The sequence below is a fragment of the Drosophila ananassae genome, chromosome 3L, assembly GCF_017639315.1.
Source record: "Drosophila ananassae strain 14024-0371.13 chromosome 3L, ASM1763931v2, whole genome shotgun sequence".
Classification (NCBI taxonomy): domain Eukaryota; kingdom Metazoa; phylum Arthropoda; class Insecta; order Diptera; family Drosophilidae; genus Drosophila; species Drosophila ananassae.
In genome coordinates, this window is record NC_057929.1 from 12,694,078 (window position 1) to 12,715,221 (window position 21,144).

Sequence of the window (21,144 nt, forward strand, 5' to 3'; positions counted from 1 at the left end):
GCCAATTTAATTGGCTCGCCAGCTCGGAGCTTAATTCGATAATGCATTATAGCTTTTACATATTTTTCGCATTACCTGAGGACTCACAGGACCCTGTGTCTCGAATGCGCATACACAAAGTGCACTGCCAGTAGTCGGTAGTTCAATCAAAACATCAAGTTCTGCTCTATCATTCATGGATGTGAATGTCCCGACGCGTTCGAGGAGCTTTTCTTGCGGTGTGGAAAGCGCCACAATGAATTTTATGGACCCGTGGGAAGATCTCCTTGAACTTTCGCTGCCCTTGCCGTCATAATCCCACTAATAACGTTCCTCCCGCCATTTTTCAGCGGCGTCTTCGTGCGCATCAAGGACAAGAACCTGCACGTAGAGTGCTTCAAGTGTGCCACCTGCGGCACCTCCCTGAAGAACCAGGGCTACTACAACTTCAACAACAAGCTCTACTGCGACATCCATGCCAAGCAGGCCGCCCTGAACAACCCGCCCGCCGGAACCGAGGGCTACGTGCCCGTCCCCATCAAGCCGTAAGTTGTCTCAATTATCCTTTTTGATTTTTGGCTGTCCGTTTGCACGGCCAATTGGTCTGCGCGGAGGCAGGGGCTTGGTTGCAAATGAAATATAAATAAATTGAGCACATTCGTCGCTTTATGCCAAAATACATACATATGTATATCTGACATTCCGGCGACAAAAATCGGCCGTGCTCAACTGAGTATTTACATGCCAATGTAGGCGCCCATTTCGATACTCTACGGAGCGGATCATATCCTTTGTGATTCCCCAGAAACATCACTCATCAGAGGCATGTGGCATGCCACCCGCATAGAACTTGGAATATTACAATGTCTGCCCTCGAAAAAGTATTGAAATGTCGACTTTCTGTCCGACATACTTTCGAAATATTTTTTGTTTCGGTCGGCCACTCTCCGCATTTTGAAATGAAAGAGGCGACACTGATTGCTCTGCTGACGTGTCATCGCCTGTGCCACAAATTTTTAATAAATGAATTGGCAGCATATGTGGCAGCCTGGTCCGCCGAACTGGGCATGCACTTCCCAGCACAACTATTGGCTGAAGCCCAGATCCATGGCGTTAGCCTCCTTAGGGTGTGCGATATTGCTGGTTTGTCAAAATCGTCCGATTGCGTGACAGTTGCAATTTGCATTGGCCATTGACCGCTGGGCTTTGGGCATTGAGCATTTGGAATTTATTTGGGGTTTTGTTGGCGTGCCAAATTTAGAACGATGTCGTTTGGCCAAAGCAAATTAAAGGACCGCCCGTGGGGGGCAATTAGCAAATGGCTGGCGACGGGCAATTAATGCTGCGCACTTGGTCTCATAACTCTTTCGATTTTCTCGCCGCAGCAACACCAAGCTGAGTGCCAACACCATCTCGTCGGCCCTGAACTCGCACGGATATGCTGGCGCCTCGAACGGCTACTCCAACGGCAGCTCTGCCCCCGCCCCGGCTCCGGTAAGTAAAGACACCTGTTACCGTTGGCTCGTAACTGTTACTCGTTAACTGTTGGCGTGGCTAAAACAGCGTCAGACATCCCACCGAAACACAGAGTTAGACACAGAGCAGACTCAGACAAAGCCTTGCACCTCTAGCCGCCTTGCAACATTCAATTTAATCATATTGCCAGCAAAAATGTTTGCTCAAACTCAGCACATTTCGCCGGAGGCCACAGCACTTCCTCCGACATATGCTAAAATGCCAAAAACCATCTACGAAGCAAGAGCTGCAAAATGCAATATAATGCAAAAGTTTTTACCGGCAGAAGTTCAAACAACTCTGACAATGTTACCAAGAAACGCTTTTGTTTACCATTCGGCTTCAGCTTTTTTCTCAAATTTCCTGCCACAGAGCGTTCAAATGGAGACAGAAGAGCTTGTTGCACTTGCCTGCAGAGCGAAATATTAAAAGATACTCAAAACATATTTCAAGACATACGAGTATGCAGTTGATGCATTTAAACACGCTCTGCCTAGACTAGAGTGGAGTCTGCAATATGGGATCCTGTAGATTATTTGAACCCACACTTTCTCTCGTGGCCTTGTTTATGTGTGTGTCCTTAAATCTGAATCCTATTTCTGTGTTTCTGTGTGTTTGACGTCGCCCGAGTGATTTGCATGGAGTTATTGTTTACGTTTGTGGCACCGACCTTCGGCTGATGGGGTAAGATGAGTGCAGATGAATGGGTCTGCAGACCGACGACCACCGACCGATGGGCTCTACCCGTCTCCCACTTGGCACCGATTGTCACATCAACTCGATCGACACGGCCAGATTGATTGCACTGGGGGTTAAAAATAATGCGACTGCAGTTTCGGTTTTGCGCGGCCAGCGCATTTCGCGAAAATGTGCAATGGCTGCTAAGAGCTAAATATATATGCCAAGCGCTACTTTTTACTCGCGCCGCCGTCGTATTCCGTGTTATTCTTATGCATTTTGTTTGGGTTTTTTTGCCTTCTATAAAAAACACACAGCTGCGGCGGTTTTTGGCAGCTTTCTGGCCGCCGTGGCCGCAGTTTCGTTGCGCCCTGTGGCCAGTGCGCATCTCGATCCCTCCGTGTCCGCGACGTTGCCGTACCGTGTCCGCCCAAAGCGAGCACCGGAGAGAGTCCAGCCGCGGATAAGACGCGTTTTAATTCGACTTTCGACCAACGACCAGCGAATCAAGTGAAACGACTCACATTTCAGTGATTTTAGCAGCGGAAAGCGCTTTTCCGAAGCACTTTTGAAGTTGCACAGGTTGCATAATCGTGCGAGTGGTCCACCAAGTGGATGGGGTTTATTATAGCCCTCTCATTGACCTTGACCTATTAGCAATATTTAGAACACCACCACCGACACACACACGCACACATCAGCACCCATTCAGCCACAGGTCGTCTTGCCCGTTGCCTGCCTTTAACTAACCTCCTTTGTTAACCCCCTGCGCCCGCATTAACCCATTTAGCCTGAGTCTGAGCCCAGCCAGGAGCTACCTCTGCCACCGCCCCCGTCGCCCACACAGCTCCTGCAGTATGCGGAGGCGGACCACCAGGTGTCCCCCGAGCAGCAACACAATCGCACCCACAGCAGCCTGTCTTCCATCTCAACTGGCTCCTCATCCTCCGGGGTGGGCGGCAGCGGCAGCGGCAGTGGGTGTGGCAGCGGCAGTGCCAGTGGCGTCGGGCCGCAGAGCCAGCAGAGCTACTCCTCCACCTTGTCGCTGGACAGGTTCAGCTCTCCGCTGCACTCGCGCCAGACATCCTCTTCCTCCACGTCGCTGGAGGTGGGAGGACTGGCACCCTCTCCTCCACCGCCGCCGCCACCACTACCTACTGCTGCTGCAACTGCAACTGCCGCGGCCAATTACAGGCTGCAGGGGCAGCAGAATGAGAACGACATGAATACCCAGAACCAGAACAAGGGCCACAACGCGTACAACCAGATGCTGAAGGAGTACTCCAACAAGCTGCAGCAGCAACCATCCCTCCACCCGAACACCACACAGCACACGCCACCGACACAGAGACACAACAACAGCAACAACAACAACACGGCCAAGCCATTTGCCGCAGCACACCAACAACAACAACAGCCGCTTGTGGCAGCGCTAACGGCGACACTTGCTAATCAATTGAAATTTAACCCACATCAGGTTGCAAGCCCCCAAGCAGCAGCACCCGCAGTAGCACCGGGAACACCAGCAGCAGCTTCGACACCCCTCGTTGCACCAGCAACAGTTGATAGCTCGCCAGCAACAATAGCAGTAGCAGCAACAGGAACAGCAACAACGGCAGACACTATGTCGGCCAACGTGGCGGATGAGCCGTCTTCGATTTATGGCCAAATTAACGCCAACCCGGCAGCACCTGGCCTCGCCGCCATTAGTGGGGGCGGGGACCAGCCCTTCGAGTATGTGACGCTCACCGGCAATGTTATCCGCAGCGTGCAGGCCCCCGGAAAGGGAGCGGGCATCAACTACAAGGTAAAGCATCCCTGCACCCCAACAAAGGTCGAGGTCAGTGAGCAAATAGACTCCTGGACTAAAGTTACTCAGTAGAAAAGAGTTTTAGTTTCTCGTTTAGTCCAGAGATTGTTTTTAAATCTTTTGAATCATGCTAGAGCATTTTATAAATGATAGGTAGTGACAGAAAGGAGTGTTAATCCCTAGCCAGTTTGGGAGGCTATCTCTAGGTTAATTGGATGGAAGACTTCATTAGTAGAAATTTTGGAGCTTACTTGACCTTTGACCCTCACTAGTGGAGTTTGTAGGCGGACAAGTTAATTTAAAACGTAAGTACCCCGCTCTGCGCTCCGCTCAGCTCGCACCGCGCCCGCTCAGATCTCCCAAGATCTGTCCCTAACTAACTCTGAAAGCGATGTTAAGTGTTGTAATATGTTAGTCTTGAATCTGACTTAAAAAGAGCCCTTCTGACCTCTCACTTTCCTCTCCTCCAATCAAAAGGTCAACCAGGGCTACGCCCGTCCCTATGGAGCCGCCGCCCCCAAGTCGCCGGTCTCGTACCCACCGCAGCAGCAGCAGCAGTCGCCCCGTCCCGCCCCCGGCGGTAACAACCCGTACGCCACTTTGCCCCGCAGCAATGTCGGCCAACAAGGTAAGGCTGCCGACAACGACGACTGTCTGTCGGAAGGTGAATGGGTCTAGACACATAAGAGAGTTCGAATCTTGTACCATATGTAGCCTCCAGTTAGTTCCTTGTTTGTTTAGCCAGCAAAGTGATTGATAGTCAGTTGGAGATGGCCGGGTCGAGCTGATTTGAGTCGACCGGTCGATTGTTGTATAGTATTAACCGGATTGTAATGAGTCATTACTAATGACGATGAGCTTATATGAAAAATAAATTGCACATGACTTAACCGTAAAGCAGAAAAAACTAACAATAGTCCTCAGAAATGTGAAATATCGAGATTTCGAAATGCTTATGGCGAAATTTACTAAACAATTCTCTCTCGCTCCCCCGACACTAAATGCAAAACTATTTGGCAAATGTGGCTGCAGAAAACACTTAGCATAGTTTAAGCCTCCTCTGTATAGACCGTCTGTATATATCTCTGTGTGCTGTGTACATATGTAGGCCGTAATGTGAGGTACCCACCACAGCAACAACACCACCAGCAGCAACAGCAGCAGCAGTACAACACTCAGCAGAAGCTAAAGCAGCAGTATAGGAACTCTTACCCCTTGGGATCTAATTATAACACCCCGAGTCAGTCCCCATACATCACCAGCAGCACCAACAACAACAACTATAGCACCTACAACAATAACAAAGTCTATCGAGGTAAACAGCTGCCACAATGCAAAAGCTGGCTCGCAGAACGCCTCGCGGTTTTTAGTTTCAAGTCACTAGACTCGCTGCCGTAGACCTAGCTCACTTGTTGAGTTCGAGCTGCTGCTTTAAAGAGTTTCTGCCAATCGCCAAAACACATCCGCCCTCATTTGATTATATGCCAAATCCATTCAGGCTCAAAGCACACACAGTCCGGACCGCGGATGAATCGCATTAGCAGGACATAACTTTCCCCCATCCGACACAGACCCGACCCCGACCCCGACCCCCCGAATGACATCGACCAATACACATTTTCTGCCTCTGTTTAATAATGGAAACATTTTTGTTGACAAACTCAATCAATAGGTGGAAACATTTTAAAATGTGTTTATCATTATTACGGGCCCAGACGGGAAATTAAAACTGACAATGGCCCTGTAACCGAAGGGAGGTAGGGAAGTCAGGAAGGTAGTTTGGGGAGGTTGCCATCAGCGGTTTCAATGCCAATGCGATTGCCATCTTCCACTTCCGGGTGCTCGGAAAATGCTGAAAGGCGAATGAAAATGGGAAACACGAGAGGGTAGGGTGGCTGGGTGGGGTGAGTTGGGAAAACCAAGCCCAGCCAAACCAAAACGAACCGATACGATGCGATACGTTGCGAAAAACCAAACCAAATGAAAGCAAACCAAACCGATACACGCACTGTGAGTGCAGCGAAATGAGACCCCATTCATGGACACAGAAATAAATGATATAAAATGTATTCCTCTGCCACCCCTGCCGCTTCCTTTACGTATTGCCAGGACATTTTTCTGCTTAAACACAACACCACAATTCGGTATTCAGAAAAATGAAGAAGCGTCCATACAGTGCGTACCAAAAGAATGTTCTGGGATGATGGGAATAATACTATTTCCGAATATAGCCTAAAATAGAGAGAGGGAAGGCCCGAAGAGTGGAGCCATAGCAAGTTGAAGAGTGCTGGGCGTTGGCTTTTCGTCCTCACTGTATCTGCGGCTTTGCCGAGAACCCTTTGGGGCCGCTCCACGCAATTTATGGTGTTTTTCCTTCGCAATCTGCACATATATCTCCACTCCTCCGTGTTTGTCTGTTTGTTTGTTTGTTTATCAATTACCGCGATGCGGAGCCGGGCTGTCATAACGGAAATGAATTAACAACAAATATGGCGACGGCACCCAGCAATGGCGCTCACAATTTACGGCCCGCCATCTTGCGGGCTCAGGGCAATTAAAAATACAATTAGCAAGGAGCCCCTCGTCTTCGTTTCGGCCAGGAATCAATCTCCTAATCAAAGCGAAAATCACGCCTAACCGCAGCAATCATTTCGGGTTTTGGCTTCGCTTCCCACTTGCCTCCCCCCGGCGGCATATGAGCAAGTCCCAGCTCCCAGTCGGAGTACCCCCAATGGGCGGGAACGGAAAAATTGGGCCGGCAAACAAATGTTTGCCTTGCACAAATTCCAAAAGCGCCGACACGCACTGCCACACACGGAGTTGGGAGCTGCCCAGGGAAATGTAAACGAAAGCAGATAAATTACCAGCCATTATTATCCAAACAAGCGTCCTGGAGCTTGCTCCTTGCTTTTTGTTCTGAGGGGAGGGGCTCCGAATATTGAAGCGTGCCAGGAGGCCATACATCACATCCTTCTGGCATTCGTCAGAGTTCGAGGCAGGAGCAAGATTAATCGGGAGCACTTCGCGAATCGGGCGAAACTATGTCCCAGGCTCACTAAGCACTATCCTAATAATTGTTTTGGTCTCTGATTCTTTTAGGTTACGGTTACCCATACACGTATTAAGTACCCCAAGTAACACACACCCAAGCCAAACAGCAAACAAGGCGTGCAAAGTTGGCAAAATACCGGAAAGAAAAGCTCTACGAACACGTTACACAATCACTTTGAATGTCAATCAATACTGTTGGTTTTAAGCAATAAAATGCCCCAAAATACCTTATCTATACCTCCGTATTACAGAGTCTATAAGAATTAAAGAATATACACATGTACTTGTACCTGCTTCATGCCTAACCGCATTCAGCTTAAAGCGCTCTCGATGGTCGATTTTTCGGTCGAACATAATCTTAATATAAAACACTAATCGAACTCTGTTCTCGGCTATTCTAAGAATTCCCTTTCTTTCTGTCGTTTGCGCAACTTTGCATGCCTTTTGTCTAGGAGGGCCCATGCCGGGGGATACAAAAGAATAATAAGCATAAAGAACAACTTTTTGCTGAATGCCCTGGCGGCCTCTTATTTGGTCGAAAACCCTGAAACCCGAAAACCGAAAACGAAAAACTTTCTGCCAACATTTTTGATATGACAAAATATTTGCGGCAATAATTTTGTTTCGGTTCCACCGCTTGTTTGTTTTCAGTCCCTTCTCCCGGAACAGAGCCTGGCCCAGTTCCTAGCTCTGGCTCTGTCCCGGGTTCTGGTCCTGGTCTTGGTCGTGTGTTTCTGCCATTTTCAATTTCTGCAAAATTACAGCCAATACCGAATTATGCATAATAAAATCCAATGACTACCTGTCGACGCCATTTTTGTGCGCAGTGGGGTAGCCGTAGTGGGCGGGAGTTTGGGGGGCAGGAGGCAGGGCCTGTCAGACGTGGTCCCATAAAAAATGGAAGTAAATATGCGTGGCTAGCAGGGAGGGAGCGGAAACATTGCCCCACCGTGTGAGCGGGTGGGTGTCTCTGTTTATTGTTGCTCGCCATGGCTCTGAAAATGGTTCTGAAAATAAGAAATAAAAAATTTATTCGAGGGACATAAAACCCCTCCCCTATCCTTGCCTGCCCTCTCCCCTCGACGACTATTGTTATATCGCATTTAATATTTTCCCTCTTTATACGGCCGTAGCGATACCCGCCGTTTTGTTTGTCTGTCAACAAATTGCTGATGGGTGGAAATGAAAGTTCCGCGCCTCGATTAAGTTCGAGTAACCATCTCGTGCTTGTGCTGTACTGTGCCGCGTGTGCTTTGAATCTCACTACTCGAAATACCACTCCAACCATCCACTCACACATGACCCCGAACTGAACGCACTCAGAAGCTATTTAGTAGTAGTTGCTATCGTTTTTTGCCGCCTCCACATACAAACTTAAAAGTGCCAAGGAACTCCTCTTCTGAATGGCTTGTGATTGTCAAGTCGAAGCAGTTTGAGGCGCTGTTTGAAAGTTTCAATGTGACCGCCTGTAGTTTTCACCCCAAACAGATGTTTCCCGTGCATCCGCTGCCGCTTTCGCCGTTGCACCACCACTGATCCTCTCCGCTGCTTTCTCAGTGCCAAGGACTAACAATCGCTTGTCTTTTGTTTCTTTCTGCTCTTCTCTTTGCCCTGACCCTCTGCAATATACTAATCCCACAACACAAACTTCCCTTGAAACACTCTGCTCCCACTGCTGTTGCTCCGCCGCCCAATGAACGAAAGAGGGCGAACCCGAGGAGCTGCAGCCCCAGTTCGAGGAGGAGGACTGCTACGAAGTAGACATCGAGGCAGAAATGGCCCGCAGTCGGCAGTCGCAACGCGGCTCCAGCTTCACTTGGCCCCCGCCTCAGGACGATAGCCACCTGGCTCCCACCGCCGCCCCTCTCTATATTGCCCCACCGGAAACGCAGCATGTGGTTGTCGCGAATCCCGTGCAGCAAGTACCCTTGCCTCCTGGAGGTGCCTCTACGCGCCTCGATCCGCAACCTCCGACAAGCGACGTCGGCAACGGAGCTCCTCCACAGTGGCAGAGCTATTCGGCGCCCCAACTGACATCCTCCAATCCCCGCCAGATGCAGGCGGAACAGCAGGAGTCCAGCTCGGAGAGCTACACCTCTACTTCGACCACCACCACCACGACATCTGAAGAGTACCAGAGGATGTATGCGGCTCAGATTCAAGCCTACCAGATGCAGGAGATGCAGTCGGGTTCGGAGTTTGACTATCAAGTGGACTACGGTAGCACCCAGGACTCCATGCAGGAATACGCTTCGGGGAGGAGAAGTGCCCAGGAGTGTGTGGACTCGCTGGCGGCTCCTTTGAGCACCTACAAGCTAATCGACATGGTAAGGGAGGTGACACCCAGTCCCGTAACAACTCCTGTAACCACCCCCGCTCCCACTACTGCTCGCCGCGTCGTTTTCAACGATGAGCCTGAGATCAAGGAGCTCCCAGTGGCTCCCATCGAGTTGGAGACTATACCCGAAGCTGCAGAGGATCGCGAGGGTCTGGTGATTGAGCAGCGGTGCCAGATACTCGAGAGTGAGCGAAAGTTCCAGCCCACCCCTGAGATCAAAATTGAGATTGCTCCCGTGCGCCAGATACCACCCTCAAAGATTCCCAATCCCATGCCCAAGGAGTGGATAAATCCCATGATCAGGGTGTTGACAACAGCCCCGGAAACTCCCTTCCACTTGGTAGAGTGTCCCTTTCCCAGGCCTTGTGGTGATAATTTCGAAGCTGAGGCAGCCGCTCAAGCTGAAGCTCAAAGTCAAGCCCAGGCAGAGCCTGTAGCACCTCCTCCTGCTCCTGCTGCAGCTCCAGTCCCAGCTCCGTTTGAGCCGCCACCCGCTCCGCTCCTGAGAGAGTCGCCTCCCCGTGGCTCCCGCCTCACCCAGGCGATGATTACTGCTCCCGAGTTCGAGCTTAAGTTCGCCCCTCCGTCCGACCAGGGCATTCCGCTGCCGGAGGAAACAGTTCCCTACATGCCACCACCCATGGAAATTAAACCCTATCTGCGGGAGGACTACCGCCCCAAGTCACCCTTTGTGAGTGCCCTGACAACTGCGCCTGATCGCCGGTTTGAGGGCCACTTTGACCGCGACGTGCCCATCCACATGATCGACCTGCCCACCCCCAAGGAGCATCTTAGTATGGGCGATGCCCTGGTTACCGCTCCGGACCGCGGTTACACCCCTTTGAACCCCGAGAATGCAACCCACCGTTTCGACGAGGAGCAGAAGCAGCAGGAACTCAAAAAGCGTGAATTTCAGGTGCTGGACCACGAGGAGGAGCTGGGCATTCGTCCCGAGCCACCGCAGTCGGTGGAGTTCTATACGACGGACAGGAGCCAGCCCAGGAAGTCCTCAGCCTTTGCGGCCATGCAAGCATTCCAGCCTTCCCGGGAACCGCTGTCATCTGCCTCCGGCAGTGTAATCAACACTCCCAGGGCTTCGATTGTCTCGGCTTTGAAGGAGGAGACGGATCTGGAGTACCAGAAGTACTGCAAGGCCCAGCAACGTAACCAGAAGCGGCTCGACTATTTCCACAAGAAGGAGGAGGAACTCCAGCAGACCTTTGGCCTAAGCCAACAGGAGCTGCAGCAAACGCAGTTGTTGCAATTGCAACGGTGCGTCAAGGCTGATGAGTTGCAGCAGCAGATTCAGCAAATCACACAAAAGTCCCAACAACAGCAACAGCAACACTCTAAAGTAACCCAAAGAACCCAACAACAACATCAACAACTATCCCAAGTTAACCAGAAAACCCTTGCTGAGACCCAATCCCTTCAGGCCAGGAGCTCTCTGAGCTCCTCCTACAGTTCCTCCAATGCGACTAGTTCCTCTAACTCCTCTTCCACAGTCCCACCTCAGGCTTACTCAGCTGTGATTGTGACTGCGCCTGCATCTGCACCTGCTCCAGCACCCGTTCTAGCACCTGCTTCAGCGCCCGCTCCTGTACCTTCAATAGCTCTCCCTGCTCCATTCTCTGTAAATACCAGTAGCAACGCCTACTCCTCCACCACCAGTAAGTTCGATGCCCACGAGCTGATCGAGGAGACTGTCGAGGAGCTCGAACATTCGGAGATCCTTTTTCCGCCGCCATCCCCATTGAGCCACCTCACCAAGCAGGGCAAAGCCGTACAGTCCGGCCTCCATAAGGCGGACAACATACCCAAATACCAGCGAAACTGGACCGTGCTGCCTACCCAGAGTCCCATACGCACGCCGGAGCCGCAAGAGTTACGCGAGAACGTGCCCCTGGCTTTTGTGGACGCCCCCAAGGCGGCGGTTACTAGCGATTCCTCCACTGTACATAGACCCATAGCCAGGGCCCACGTAGCAGTTCCCCCGCCGTCGATAACGGTTCCGACAACTGTGGTGTCTTTCGAGAGGCCTCAGCTGTCGGTTCCAATTATAGTCGAGGGTGAGCGCGCGGGTCCAGTAACGATGGCTTTCCAACCGCTAGACGAGTTCGTCCGCCCGGATCAGGCCCAGACCCCGACGCGGCCTTACACTCCCTCGATGACCCAGAAGCCGGCGCCGATTGTGCCCTTTTACCAGACCGAGGAGAAGCTGTGCTTCGATGAGTGTCCAGCTACCCATGCGCGAGACTACGATATGCGAGCCGCCTCCCCATTTCCGGACAGAGCTCGGTCCCCAGCCCCAGGACCGCCACCGAACCCGCTTTCCGCCATCAGAGCTCCACGCATGAAGGAGCCCGAGTCTAACCTCCTCTCCGTCTCTGGAGGAGCCGCCCGCTTACAGACAGGCTCCATCACCACGGGCCAGAGTTACCAGGGACAGCTGCTGGCCCACTCGGAGCAGACCACCCAGTCGGCTAGGCAAAGCTTCACGCAGCAGCCGGAGCGTATAACTGAACAGCGTATGGGCAGCCTGAGCATCCAACAGCGAGAGCAGTCCTCCCAGCTGCAGCAGCAGTCTCAAAGTCAATCCCAGAGCCAGACCCGCAGCCAGGTGGGCAACACGCAGATCGAGAGGCGTCGTAAGGTTACAGAAGAGTTTGAGAGGACACAGAGTGCTAAGACCATAGAGATCCGGACTGGGTCCCAGTCTCAGTCCGTATCCCAGTCGCAGGCGCAGTCCGTGCAGAGTCAGTCGGAGTCCACGGAAAGAAGGTCCTCGTACGGCAAAACAGGCTTTGTGGCCACCCAGGCCCGGCGTCTGTCCGGCTTAGAGCAGGAGATTACCAGCTTGACCAGCCAGTCCCAGGCTATAAGTGCCCGGGCGTCCACTTTGGGTGAAAGCTGCTTTCCCCAGCTGCGATCGCCCACTTTCGACTCGAAGTTTCCGCTGAAGCCAGCGCCAGCCCAGTCCACAGTGCCGGGTTACGGAGCCGCACCATCCAGCCAGACAGCAAGCAAACTGGTGGCTCCACCACCGGGCTTCCTACAGCAGCAGCAGGTGCAACAACAGCAGATACAACAACAGCAGCAGCAGCGATCCGCCTACTCATCTGTGCAGCAGAGTTCGAAAACATCCACCTCATCGCTCTCATCTTCATCTGCAGCATCAGCGTCGCAAAGCCTAACCCAAGCTTCCTCCGCTATTACTACCACCACTAATAACCAGGCCACCTCGGCCTTCCGGAGAACCAGCAATGGTAGCAGCATCATCAAGCCTAATCTGGCCTCGCGCCCTTCCATCGCTTCCATCACAGCTCCAGCGCCTGCTCCAGCTCGGGCTCCTAACGCGGTTAAAGCTCCGATTGCCCCGAAGTCAGTGATTGCCAATGTGGTGCAATCCGCTGCTGCTCCGCCGCCTTCTGCCTCTGCGCCCGCTGTCTTTCCGCCAGATTTGAGCGATCTGAACCTGAACTCTAATGCCGATGGTTCTGCAGGTCCTGGAGGCAAGAGCACCGGAGCCTTTGGAGCCACTTCGGCACCCAAGCGAGGCAGGGGCATTCTCAACAAGGCCGCCGCACCCGGAGTGCGCATCCCACTGTGCAACAGTTGCAACGTCCAGATCAGGTGAAGTTAAAGATGGTTGTTGCATGTTCCAGTGTTTGATTTTTTGGCCTTGAGTTTGATGTTTCTTTAGATTCTACATGAACATTTATGTTTACTTTATAATCCATTATTTAACATATAATTACTTTCAGCTTTTAAGTATCTGAATAACCCAAATCTTTGTGAATTGCTGAGAATCGGCTCCCTTCTGATGGGCCCAATTCCAGCCAGCTCTAATTCGCATGCTCTGTACACGCTAACCCGCTTGTTTTTTGTCTTGCTCTGTGGCCTTTGTTGCAGTTCCTCCAGCAGCTGCGAACTCCACTAATCTGCATGCCACCTTGCCGCGAACCGTGCCTCAGCCAACAACTGACTCGCTCGCCGTTGAGCAACTGACCTCGGAGAAAGAGGCTCAAGATGCCACATCAATGTTGGCCGAGTCCGTGGGAAAAATCAACATGGGCGAAAAAACCAACGCCTTTATGCAGGAAGCCGGCAAAATCATCTCCAATATGCTGGAAGCCAGATTGGCCAACAATCCAGGAGGGGGACCGGCTAGTGCGCCACTGTCCCATGCTGGGAGCAACCTGAGCCTCCGAAGCAACAGCAGCTCCAACCTATCCAAGAGCCCGATGATTGTGCGCAAACGTCTAGACCTGGAAGATTTTAAGCATCTGGACCCCACCCAGCCGGTGGCTCTACAACCTGTGGTGGCCGTGCATCCCCTTAAGGACACGGCAGCTGCCGAGACTGGCCACCAGAAGGCTCAGCCACAAGTGCCCCGAGTGGAGATGTCGCTGCAAATGGAACTGCCCACACAACAGCACCCCATGGGCAAGATTCTGGATTTGTGCGACAGTGGCAAAGAATTAAATGCTCCCGAACCAGTGGCCTTCAGGAACACCCTGCGCCGCACAGGAGCCACACACGGTCCCCAGGCCACCCAGGCAGATCGACGATCCTACATAGAACCCAAGCCAGCAGGCATTCCGCAGAAGGGCATCCAAATCGATAACAATGCACCATCTAGTGCGCCATTCAGTGTCTCCGTCAAAGCTCTGGGTCCTAGCCGTAACGATGATCAGTCCACGATGTCGGAGGAAAACGAAAGGGCCGTAAGTCAGTTGCTCAAGGAGGGTAAGCGACCAGTGTGCTGTCAGTGCAATAAGGAGATAACCTCGTAAGTGTTATGCTTTTTTCGCTGTTTTCTTCTGTGTTCTCTCATGCTTTATGGCTCCAAACAAACTCAAACAACTCTTTCGTCAACTTCACAGAGGACCCTTTATCACGGCTCTGGGACGCATCTGGTGCCCGGACCACTTCATCTGCGTGAACGGCAACTGCCGTCGTCCGCTGCAGGACATCGGATTCGTTGAGGAGAAGGGCGACTTGTACTGCGAGTACTGTTTCGAGAAGTACCTGGCACCCACTTGCAGCAAGTGCGCTGGCAAGATCAAGGTAACCACGACCCACAGGTGGCCGGATGACTGACTGACAAATTCATTACAGGGCGATTGTCTGAATGCCATTGGCAAGCACTTCCACCCGGAGTGCTTCACCTGCGGCCAGTGCGGCAAGATCTTCGGCAACACGCCGTTCTTCCTGGAGGATGGCCAGGCCTACTGCGAGGCCGATTGGAACGAGCTGTTCACCACCAAATGCTTCGCTTGTGGCTTCCCCGTGGAAGCTGGCGACAGATGGGTGGAGGCCCTGAATCACAACTACCATAGTCAGTGCTTCAACTGCACGGTAAGTGCTCAGCGTTGGAGCGCAAATATATTGGCTTTTTCAAGTACTATATTCCCGTTTTCCATGTTACAGTTCTGCAAGCAGAACCTGGAAGGCCAGAGCTTCTACAACAAGGGCGGACGTCCCTTCTGCAAGAACCATGCGCGTTAATCCGCCAGCCAGCCCATCGGCTGATTTTGTTTGACTTCAGGGATCACGCACACTAACCAACAACCCACAACAACTATCTTCATACACTATAGAGCACCTAGATGGGGACTACTCGCATCCTAAAGCTTATATTATATTTGTCAGAGTGATTAATGCGTTACGATTATTATTTCTACTGGTTTTGTGCCCACAAATGTTATCCTAATTTTAAATGATGAACTAAGCAGTCACCCGTATGGAAACTACTGAAAACGACACGAAATCGAATTAGCTAGCCAATTGTATGTCCCGCTCTCATCAGAAACACTCGAAGCACTATTATTTATTCAAGAATCGCATTATAACCTATAACCGATAACTGATAACTACCCATACCCACTCTTCTGTGGCCAGCGTTACTTTACTTCTGTTCCGATCAGCCCGGACTAAGAGCCAACAAATCGCGCGAATGGATTTCCCAGCCAGCGAATCAGAGAGTCACACACAGAACCCATACCGGTAGCTTTTTAATTTCTAAATTTATGTTGTAAATTATCCATGATTTGAGTGTAACTTGTAAATGATCAGCAAGTGAATAAATTTCGAAATCTTTTTCGCGTTTAATCGACAAATGTGTTTCTTTTTTGGTGGCAATATTGAATCTGAGCTCCTAATTTACTGCGTGGCGTGTGTGTATTGCGTATCCGCCCTGTGTAATGTCATAATCGTTGAAGGATTTCGGTTAACTGGGCGCATGAATTTCTTTCACTGTCTGAAAGCATGCAACAGTTTCCGGTTGGAGAAAGCGACAGTGGTGTCCAAACCAATAGAAATGTCGCACTTGGTTACCTGAGGTGTGAAAAATTGTGATAAAATATTTCCATTATGGAACTCGACGAAACAGTAACAATTTTGACCTCTCTCAAAGCCATCACTTCAGCTACGATAAATACCCCGAAAGACTTACTGTTCAAATCTTTCTCGGTCATAATCCACGCCTGACGCAAGAATTTTTATTTGATCTTAATATCATTTGAGGTTAAATAAGTCAAGCTCTTGCTATCACATTTTGGCGAAAACTTCCTCAAAGGATTAGGGTGGCTCCGACTCTCTTATGTTGGCCCGTGCTGTTCATAGGCATACGCACTCCCGTGGCAATTTCATGCTTAACCAATTTTTGTTGGTTTCATTTGAGCCCGGCATTTTATTTTTTTGGCCCTGCACATCTGAAGGTGTGAGTGAGTGGCCCCACATTTTTGCCCGTTCGGTGTTAATCGTTGCCCCCCTAGAAAAACCACCCGAAATTCCACCCCCGAAACAAACAAAACTTCACAGGCCTGGTGATGGCAACAAAATTTCCGCTAGATTAAGCCTGCGGATCAGGATGTGGAGAAGGTTCAGGACGAAGGATGCAGGACGCAGAACACGGGAAGCAGGACCCTAGAGCCATCGTGCGAGGAAGAAAAACAATTTGTGGTGTTGTGGTATTTTTCAACGATTTGTTGGGTTTTTTCTTTTTATTTCTGTTGTTTAGTTTACGTCGCCTTGCACATATTAGAGGGAAGGACTTTAAGTTAGTTCGTGTGTGTGTTTGTGTGTGAGAGTCGTGCAGGACACGCATATAGTCGTAACTTATCATAGGGGTAGGTCTAACTATTTTTGTTTTTTTTTGTGCGAAACGCATTCAGAAATCGAAATCGACATCGAAGTTTAGTATTCAGTGTTGGATATTCGTGGTTTCCGAAAATGCGCGCCAAATTTGTCACCGTAGCGTTCCGTTGCGAGATTGTTATGTTTCGTGTATCCGAGGGATACACGAACATACATACATATCATTACATATACTTAGTGCTGCTCTTTGATCTGGCTTGGTTGTATTTATTTAGTTACTTGGCTTAACACATGCTACAAATGCATTCGAAACTTTCCTATTTACAATTCGATAGTGGGCTGAGTTCGTATCGGGTTCCTCCTTCTCTCCTCGCTCCATTTTTAACATTTTCTTTTTGGATACTCTAATACTTCAATGGGTAGTATGTGTATAATTGCATGTATCTAGAATTCGTAATAACTACGCGCTTCGGCCTTAATGCTTACAAAAATAAATTCAACACATTCAAGTACAACAAACATCTTATCTTAAGATTTAAACGCTACAGATTACAAGTTACAGATATTGGTTTAGATTACATTGTCGTTTAGGAGCAGCGTGAGTTCCGTGTACAAATAAATACCTTTGGGTTAACGAGTGGTCCGGACTCTGGGGTATGTCCCCAGGACCGCTACAGATGCGCCAATATATCGATCTGATCGAGGGCACTGGCCTGGCCAGCTTGGGTCTGGGCCTGCGCCTGGCTGCCGCTCCCCGAGGGCGACTGCGAGATGGTCACAATGGTCACCAGGTCCTTCCCTCTCTCCCGCGCAGTAGCCTGCCTCTCGGGCGCCCGGTTGGAGGACTCTATCTCCACGATGGCGGACGTCAGCAGGGTGTTCGCTGCATAGTCCGGCAACTGCTCCACTACCGACGGCTCCGGCATATGCAGATCCTCGTTAGCCAGCAGTCTTCCGGATGGAGCCGTCTCGATGTTCCGTTCGCTGCAAACGAGACTGGCGGGCGTTGCGTTCCTGGAGCGGTAGCTGGGTGGCAGGCTGTACTCCGATCCGCCCATGCTGCTGCTGATGGTGCCACCGGCTCCACCAGCTCCGCCTCCGCCGCCGCCCATGCCGGAGCGCAGTGTGGTCAAAGGCGCCCTGGAAGTAAGTGAATCAAAGGATGAATTATTTACACATGAGCCAAGTCAATCCGTCCGGATCTGTTTGCCCTTTGCGGGGCGTAAGGAGATGGCAAATATGTTAACCAAATGCACAAATTTGCATCCCAAGGACTGGGACCCTCTCACTCGGAAGTCTGGACTGCCTGCACTGAGAGAAGCCACTTGGACTTCAAAGTGTTAATCTGTGATTCTCTGAAGGATCTGAAGGATAGCGAGGGAGAGTATTATATGTCACCAAATGTAAAATGTACGACCATGAACCTTTTTTTTAGTGCCCTCATATGTTTGCAGTCATCAGTATGTATGGGATATATGATGACGCCCTTCGGTGGCCCTGTCCCTCCCCGTCCAAACCCAGAGCCACATATTTGCATATGGGTGTGTGTTTTCTCTATATTCTCTCATCGTTGTCAATTTAAATAACAAAAGGCCGCTGTGGCAATTGTTTCCACGAGCAGGGAGCGAGTGGATCGAAGGGAACTAAACCCAAATCACAGACAATTCACACTTCACTCTACAGAGCACAAAAGTCAACACTCGAACGCTCATCTAAGCATAATGGCCGCCCCCCACTTACTGGACGTCTCAAAATTCGAGAAACTCGCACAAATTGTATGAAGCAATTTGGAGTATGTAAAATTGCATTTAATTGTTCCGACAAAGAGGTCGTACTCCCCGAGAGGGAAGCATAGAAGCAGAGGAATAAGTCATCGGCCAGGAATCGGCCTGGCCTATCTATATACATCTATTTGCATGAATATATCCTGCCAGGCTATGCGATGTCCTGTGCATAACAGGCCATTTTCGCAGCACTTTGGCCATCTCTTTGTTTGTTTAATTGACTTGGCCGGAGCAGCCACGAGGACGTGTCCTTGTCCCTGGACACATTTTCATTCATGCTCTCCCCTCCGGCTGCCTGTATTTGCCAGCTTTTCAGAGCCTGCTTGTTATGCTGCCTGGACGGCCCTTCAAAATGTGCGCGCGTGTGTGTAAATATTTTGCAAAATTTCACAGAATTCTTTGCCTGTTTTTCACCCGGCTGCCTGAATTTGAATACGCACAGGGCAGGGCCTGCTGCCTGAAAGTATGCTGTGATTTCTTGCCACACACTTTGCATAAGTTTTCCTTTTTGACATACTTCCGCTTTCTGCCTCCTCCTTCCGTTTCCCCTGGCCAACATTTTTGGCTAACCCAAGACGGCGGGCGACCGGGTCCTCCGAAATCTGCCTTCCCTGTTGACTTTCCATTTGCATTACACACACTATGATTCGGTCGGTGAGTGTGCAAGTGCCTCCTGAGGTAAATTAATTTGTCATAAATACGTTAGTCTCTGCGTTGGAAATAGCATTAGAATACTTGGCCCTCTAGTGCCAAAGTGGCTCTTTATGGAGTCCTTCAACTCTTTTCCGTTAACTTTCAACGATCATCTTTGATCTCAGAGGCTCAATATCGTGCCAGCCTCAGAGTATCTTATTTTGAAAATTATCCTTACAGTGTCCCTGCCTTTGTCCCTGCTTGCGCAATTTGTAGGCCATAAAAATCAACTTTTCTCATTAGCCCAACATTATGCGTTCCGGGCGATAATTATTCTGCCACCCGCTTTCGGGCAGGTCTCGGATTGTCACTTAAATTGCTGTTTCAAGGACTTGGGGACTACAATCAGATTGCTCATATATATTCCGGGGAGGATTGCCGCCTTATCTCTTCAATTAGTTGCCGAATCAATTGCTGAGTGCCTGCTCCCATCATCAGACAATCTTTCGGCTTCCAAACCAGGAAAAATCGAAAATGTTGCGAAAAGTTTTCAACCCTGCCGCTGAACGAAAAGCGATGTGTCAATGTTGACACCCCTGGAAACCGCACAAAGCCAAACCGCCGTTGTCGGGCCAATGCCGGAGAAGGAGTCCCAGATCCCAGATCTCACACTCCTGCTCTTGTTCTTGCTTTGGCAATGTGGAAAACATTTTGCGGTTTGGCAGGCGCCAAACTTTGCAAATAACTCACGGTTGGCGGAACGGAGAACTCGCTGGATAAGGAGGCGGAAACGGAAGTGGAAGTACTTACCTCAGCAGGCTGCCCGCATGAGATCGATAAGTGGGCGGCGGGGAGTTGCCGCGCACAACCCCGTTCTGGCGATCGCGGTCCAACAACAGAAGTCTGCGGAAGAGAACAGAAAGGATTCGTGTGAGTAACTGTAGCCACGACAGGAAAAGGGCGTCTCGCAAATGGGTGGGAAAACGCGTCTGTGGACGCTGGCAATAGAATACACTGAGAATATATGAGAATGATATTATTTTTATTTCAACAAGATGGTAGTTCATACCTTGTTGATGAAAATACTTTCATTTGGAAATTATTTTTCTCTGTGTCCCTACAAAACGCTCTGACCACAGAATAATTATGCATAATGCAATTAATTGCGCCAGGACATGCGAGTGGCGGTCGGAACAACAGCGGAAGGACCGCCAGCGTGGTCCTTGCGTGCAGCCGTAATTTATGCACCATCAGTTCTACCCGTTCGCAGGGGCTCTGGTGGAGTACTAGGACTCTCGAATTATCCGGCCAGTACTTACCTCAGCCGGTACTCCTGCATGCTGGCCTGGTAGGAGGGTGGCGGTGGGCGATGCTGGAACTCCGGGTAAAGCAGTCCGTGCGGGGCCCCACCTCCTCGGCTGCAAGGCCTGCGGCCGCAGCGGCCCAGGTCCACGCTAGTGCCCAGTCCGAGTCCGAGGCAGCTCTGGCCCCCGGGCGCTGTCATTCTCCAAGCGGCCCCACTTACAGTTACCAAAACCACGCCGACTCCTGCAAAAAAAACGAAAATGTGGGAGGAACAGAGTTAATTTCGAAGCTAAAACGGGGAACGCCCATTGCCGATTTAATTAGCCCGCTCCTAAAGGGGCGGGGCGCTAGAGCTCTAAGTGCAGCTCCAAGTCCCAACTAAAACTCGGGCCTAAGCCTAATCATGCTGAGCAGAGACTTTCACTTTTGTTTCAGTGGAGCATGTCATCATGGCAAATTTGCGAGCTAGGCATAGTACGATTTTATTAGCGAAAATTGTCATGATCATTGTGACATCCCCATCTCCACGAAGAGAGCAGAAACCTCGCCCATCAAGATGATGATGGGACCTCCGCTCCGCTCCGAGCTTTGAGCATGCTACTCCGACTCCATTATGTGCCTGGCTGAATGGGATCTGCTGACTGGCTGGGTTGATTGCCATTAAATTATGTAAAGTGCCGCCACATACAAGCTGAAAACTTTTGGGTAATTGCCGCCGAAAATGGCGCAATGTCACGCTCCGCGAGCGCTAACTAAACGCGCCGGCAATTGATTAGACGTCGCATAAAAATACACACACAACCCAGACCATGGAGCTCTACTGACTACCACCAGCGGTAAACTTGGCCCGTTGGCTGTGGTTACGTAACAGAATGATTCATGAACGGCCCAGAAAGCGGTATAGACACTGCATTCATTATTTGCGAATTTTGCCTGAGCCTGTCTGAAGC

At 50.6% G+C, this 21,144-nt stretch overlaps 2 protein-coding genes across 27 annotated transcripts in view; one reads left to right on the forward strand and one right to left on the reverse strand.

Annotated features, from left to right (window-relative positions):
* The window catches only part of LOC6496214 (PDZ and LIM domain protein Zasp), a 52,240-nt gene extending 36,755 nt beyond the window's left edge, over positions 1-15,485 (forward strand). For 3 of the 26 annotated variants that reach the window (XM_044715288.1, XM_044715289.1, XM_044715287.1), the window contains exons 8-15: positions 330-524; positions 1,365-1,473; positions 2,963-3,979; positions 4,460-4,610; positions 8,738-13,004; positions 14,258-14,441; positions 14,493-14,732; positions 14,805-15,485. In XM_044715288.1, coding sequence (XP_044571223.1) covers positions 330-524; positions 1,365-1,473; positions 2,963-3,979; positions 4,460-4,610; positions 8,738-13,004; positions 14,258-14,441; positions 14,493-14,732; positions 14,805-14,882 — 6,241 coding nt within the window. In that variant the 3' untranslated portion in view covers positions 14,883-15,485. Of the gene's footprint in view, positions 1-329; positions 525-1,364; positions 1,474-2,516; positions 2,755-2,962; positions 3,980-4,459; positions 4,894-5,090; positions 5,298-7,081; positions 7,269-8,737; positions 13,005-13,283; positions 14,164-14,257; positions 14,442-14,492; positions 14,733-14,804 lie in introns of those variants that run through there. The other 23 variants (XM_032450788.2, XM_044715294.1, XM_032450784.2 and 20 more) reach the window with 16 other exon arrangements.
* Positions 15,486-16,338: 853 nt separating this feature from the next.
* The window catches only part of LOC6494362 (actin cytoskeleton-regulatory complex protein PAN1), a 31,894-nt gene continuing 27,088 nt past the window's right edge, over positions 16,339-21,144 (reverse strand). The window contains exons 5-7 of the mRNA XM_001960427.4: positions 20,209-20,437; positions 19,700-19,792; positions 16,339-17,612 (exon numbers count right to left, since the gene is read on the reverse strand). Of these exons, the coding sequence (XP_001960463.1) occupies positions 17,144-17,612; positions 19,700-19,792; positions 20,209-20,437 (791 nt within the window). The 3' untranslated portion in view covers positions 16,339-17,143. The remainder of the gene's footprint in view (positions 17,613-19,699; positions 19,793-20,208; positions 20,438-21,144) is intronic.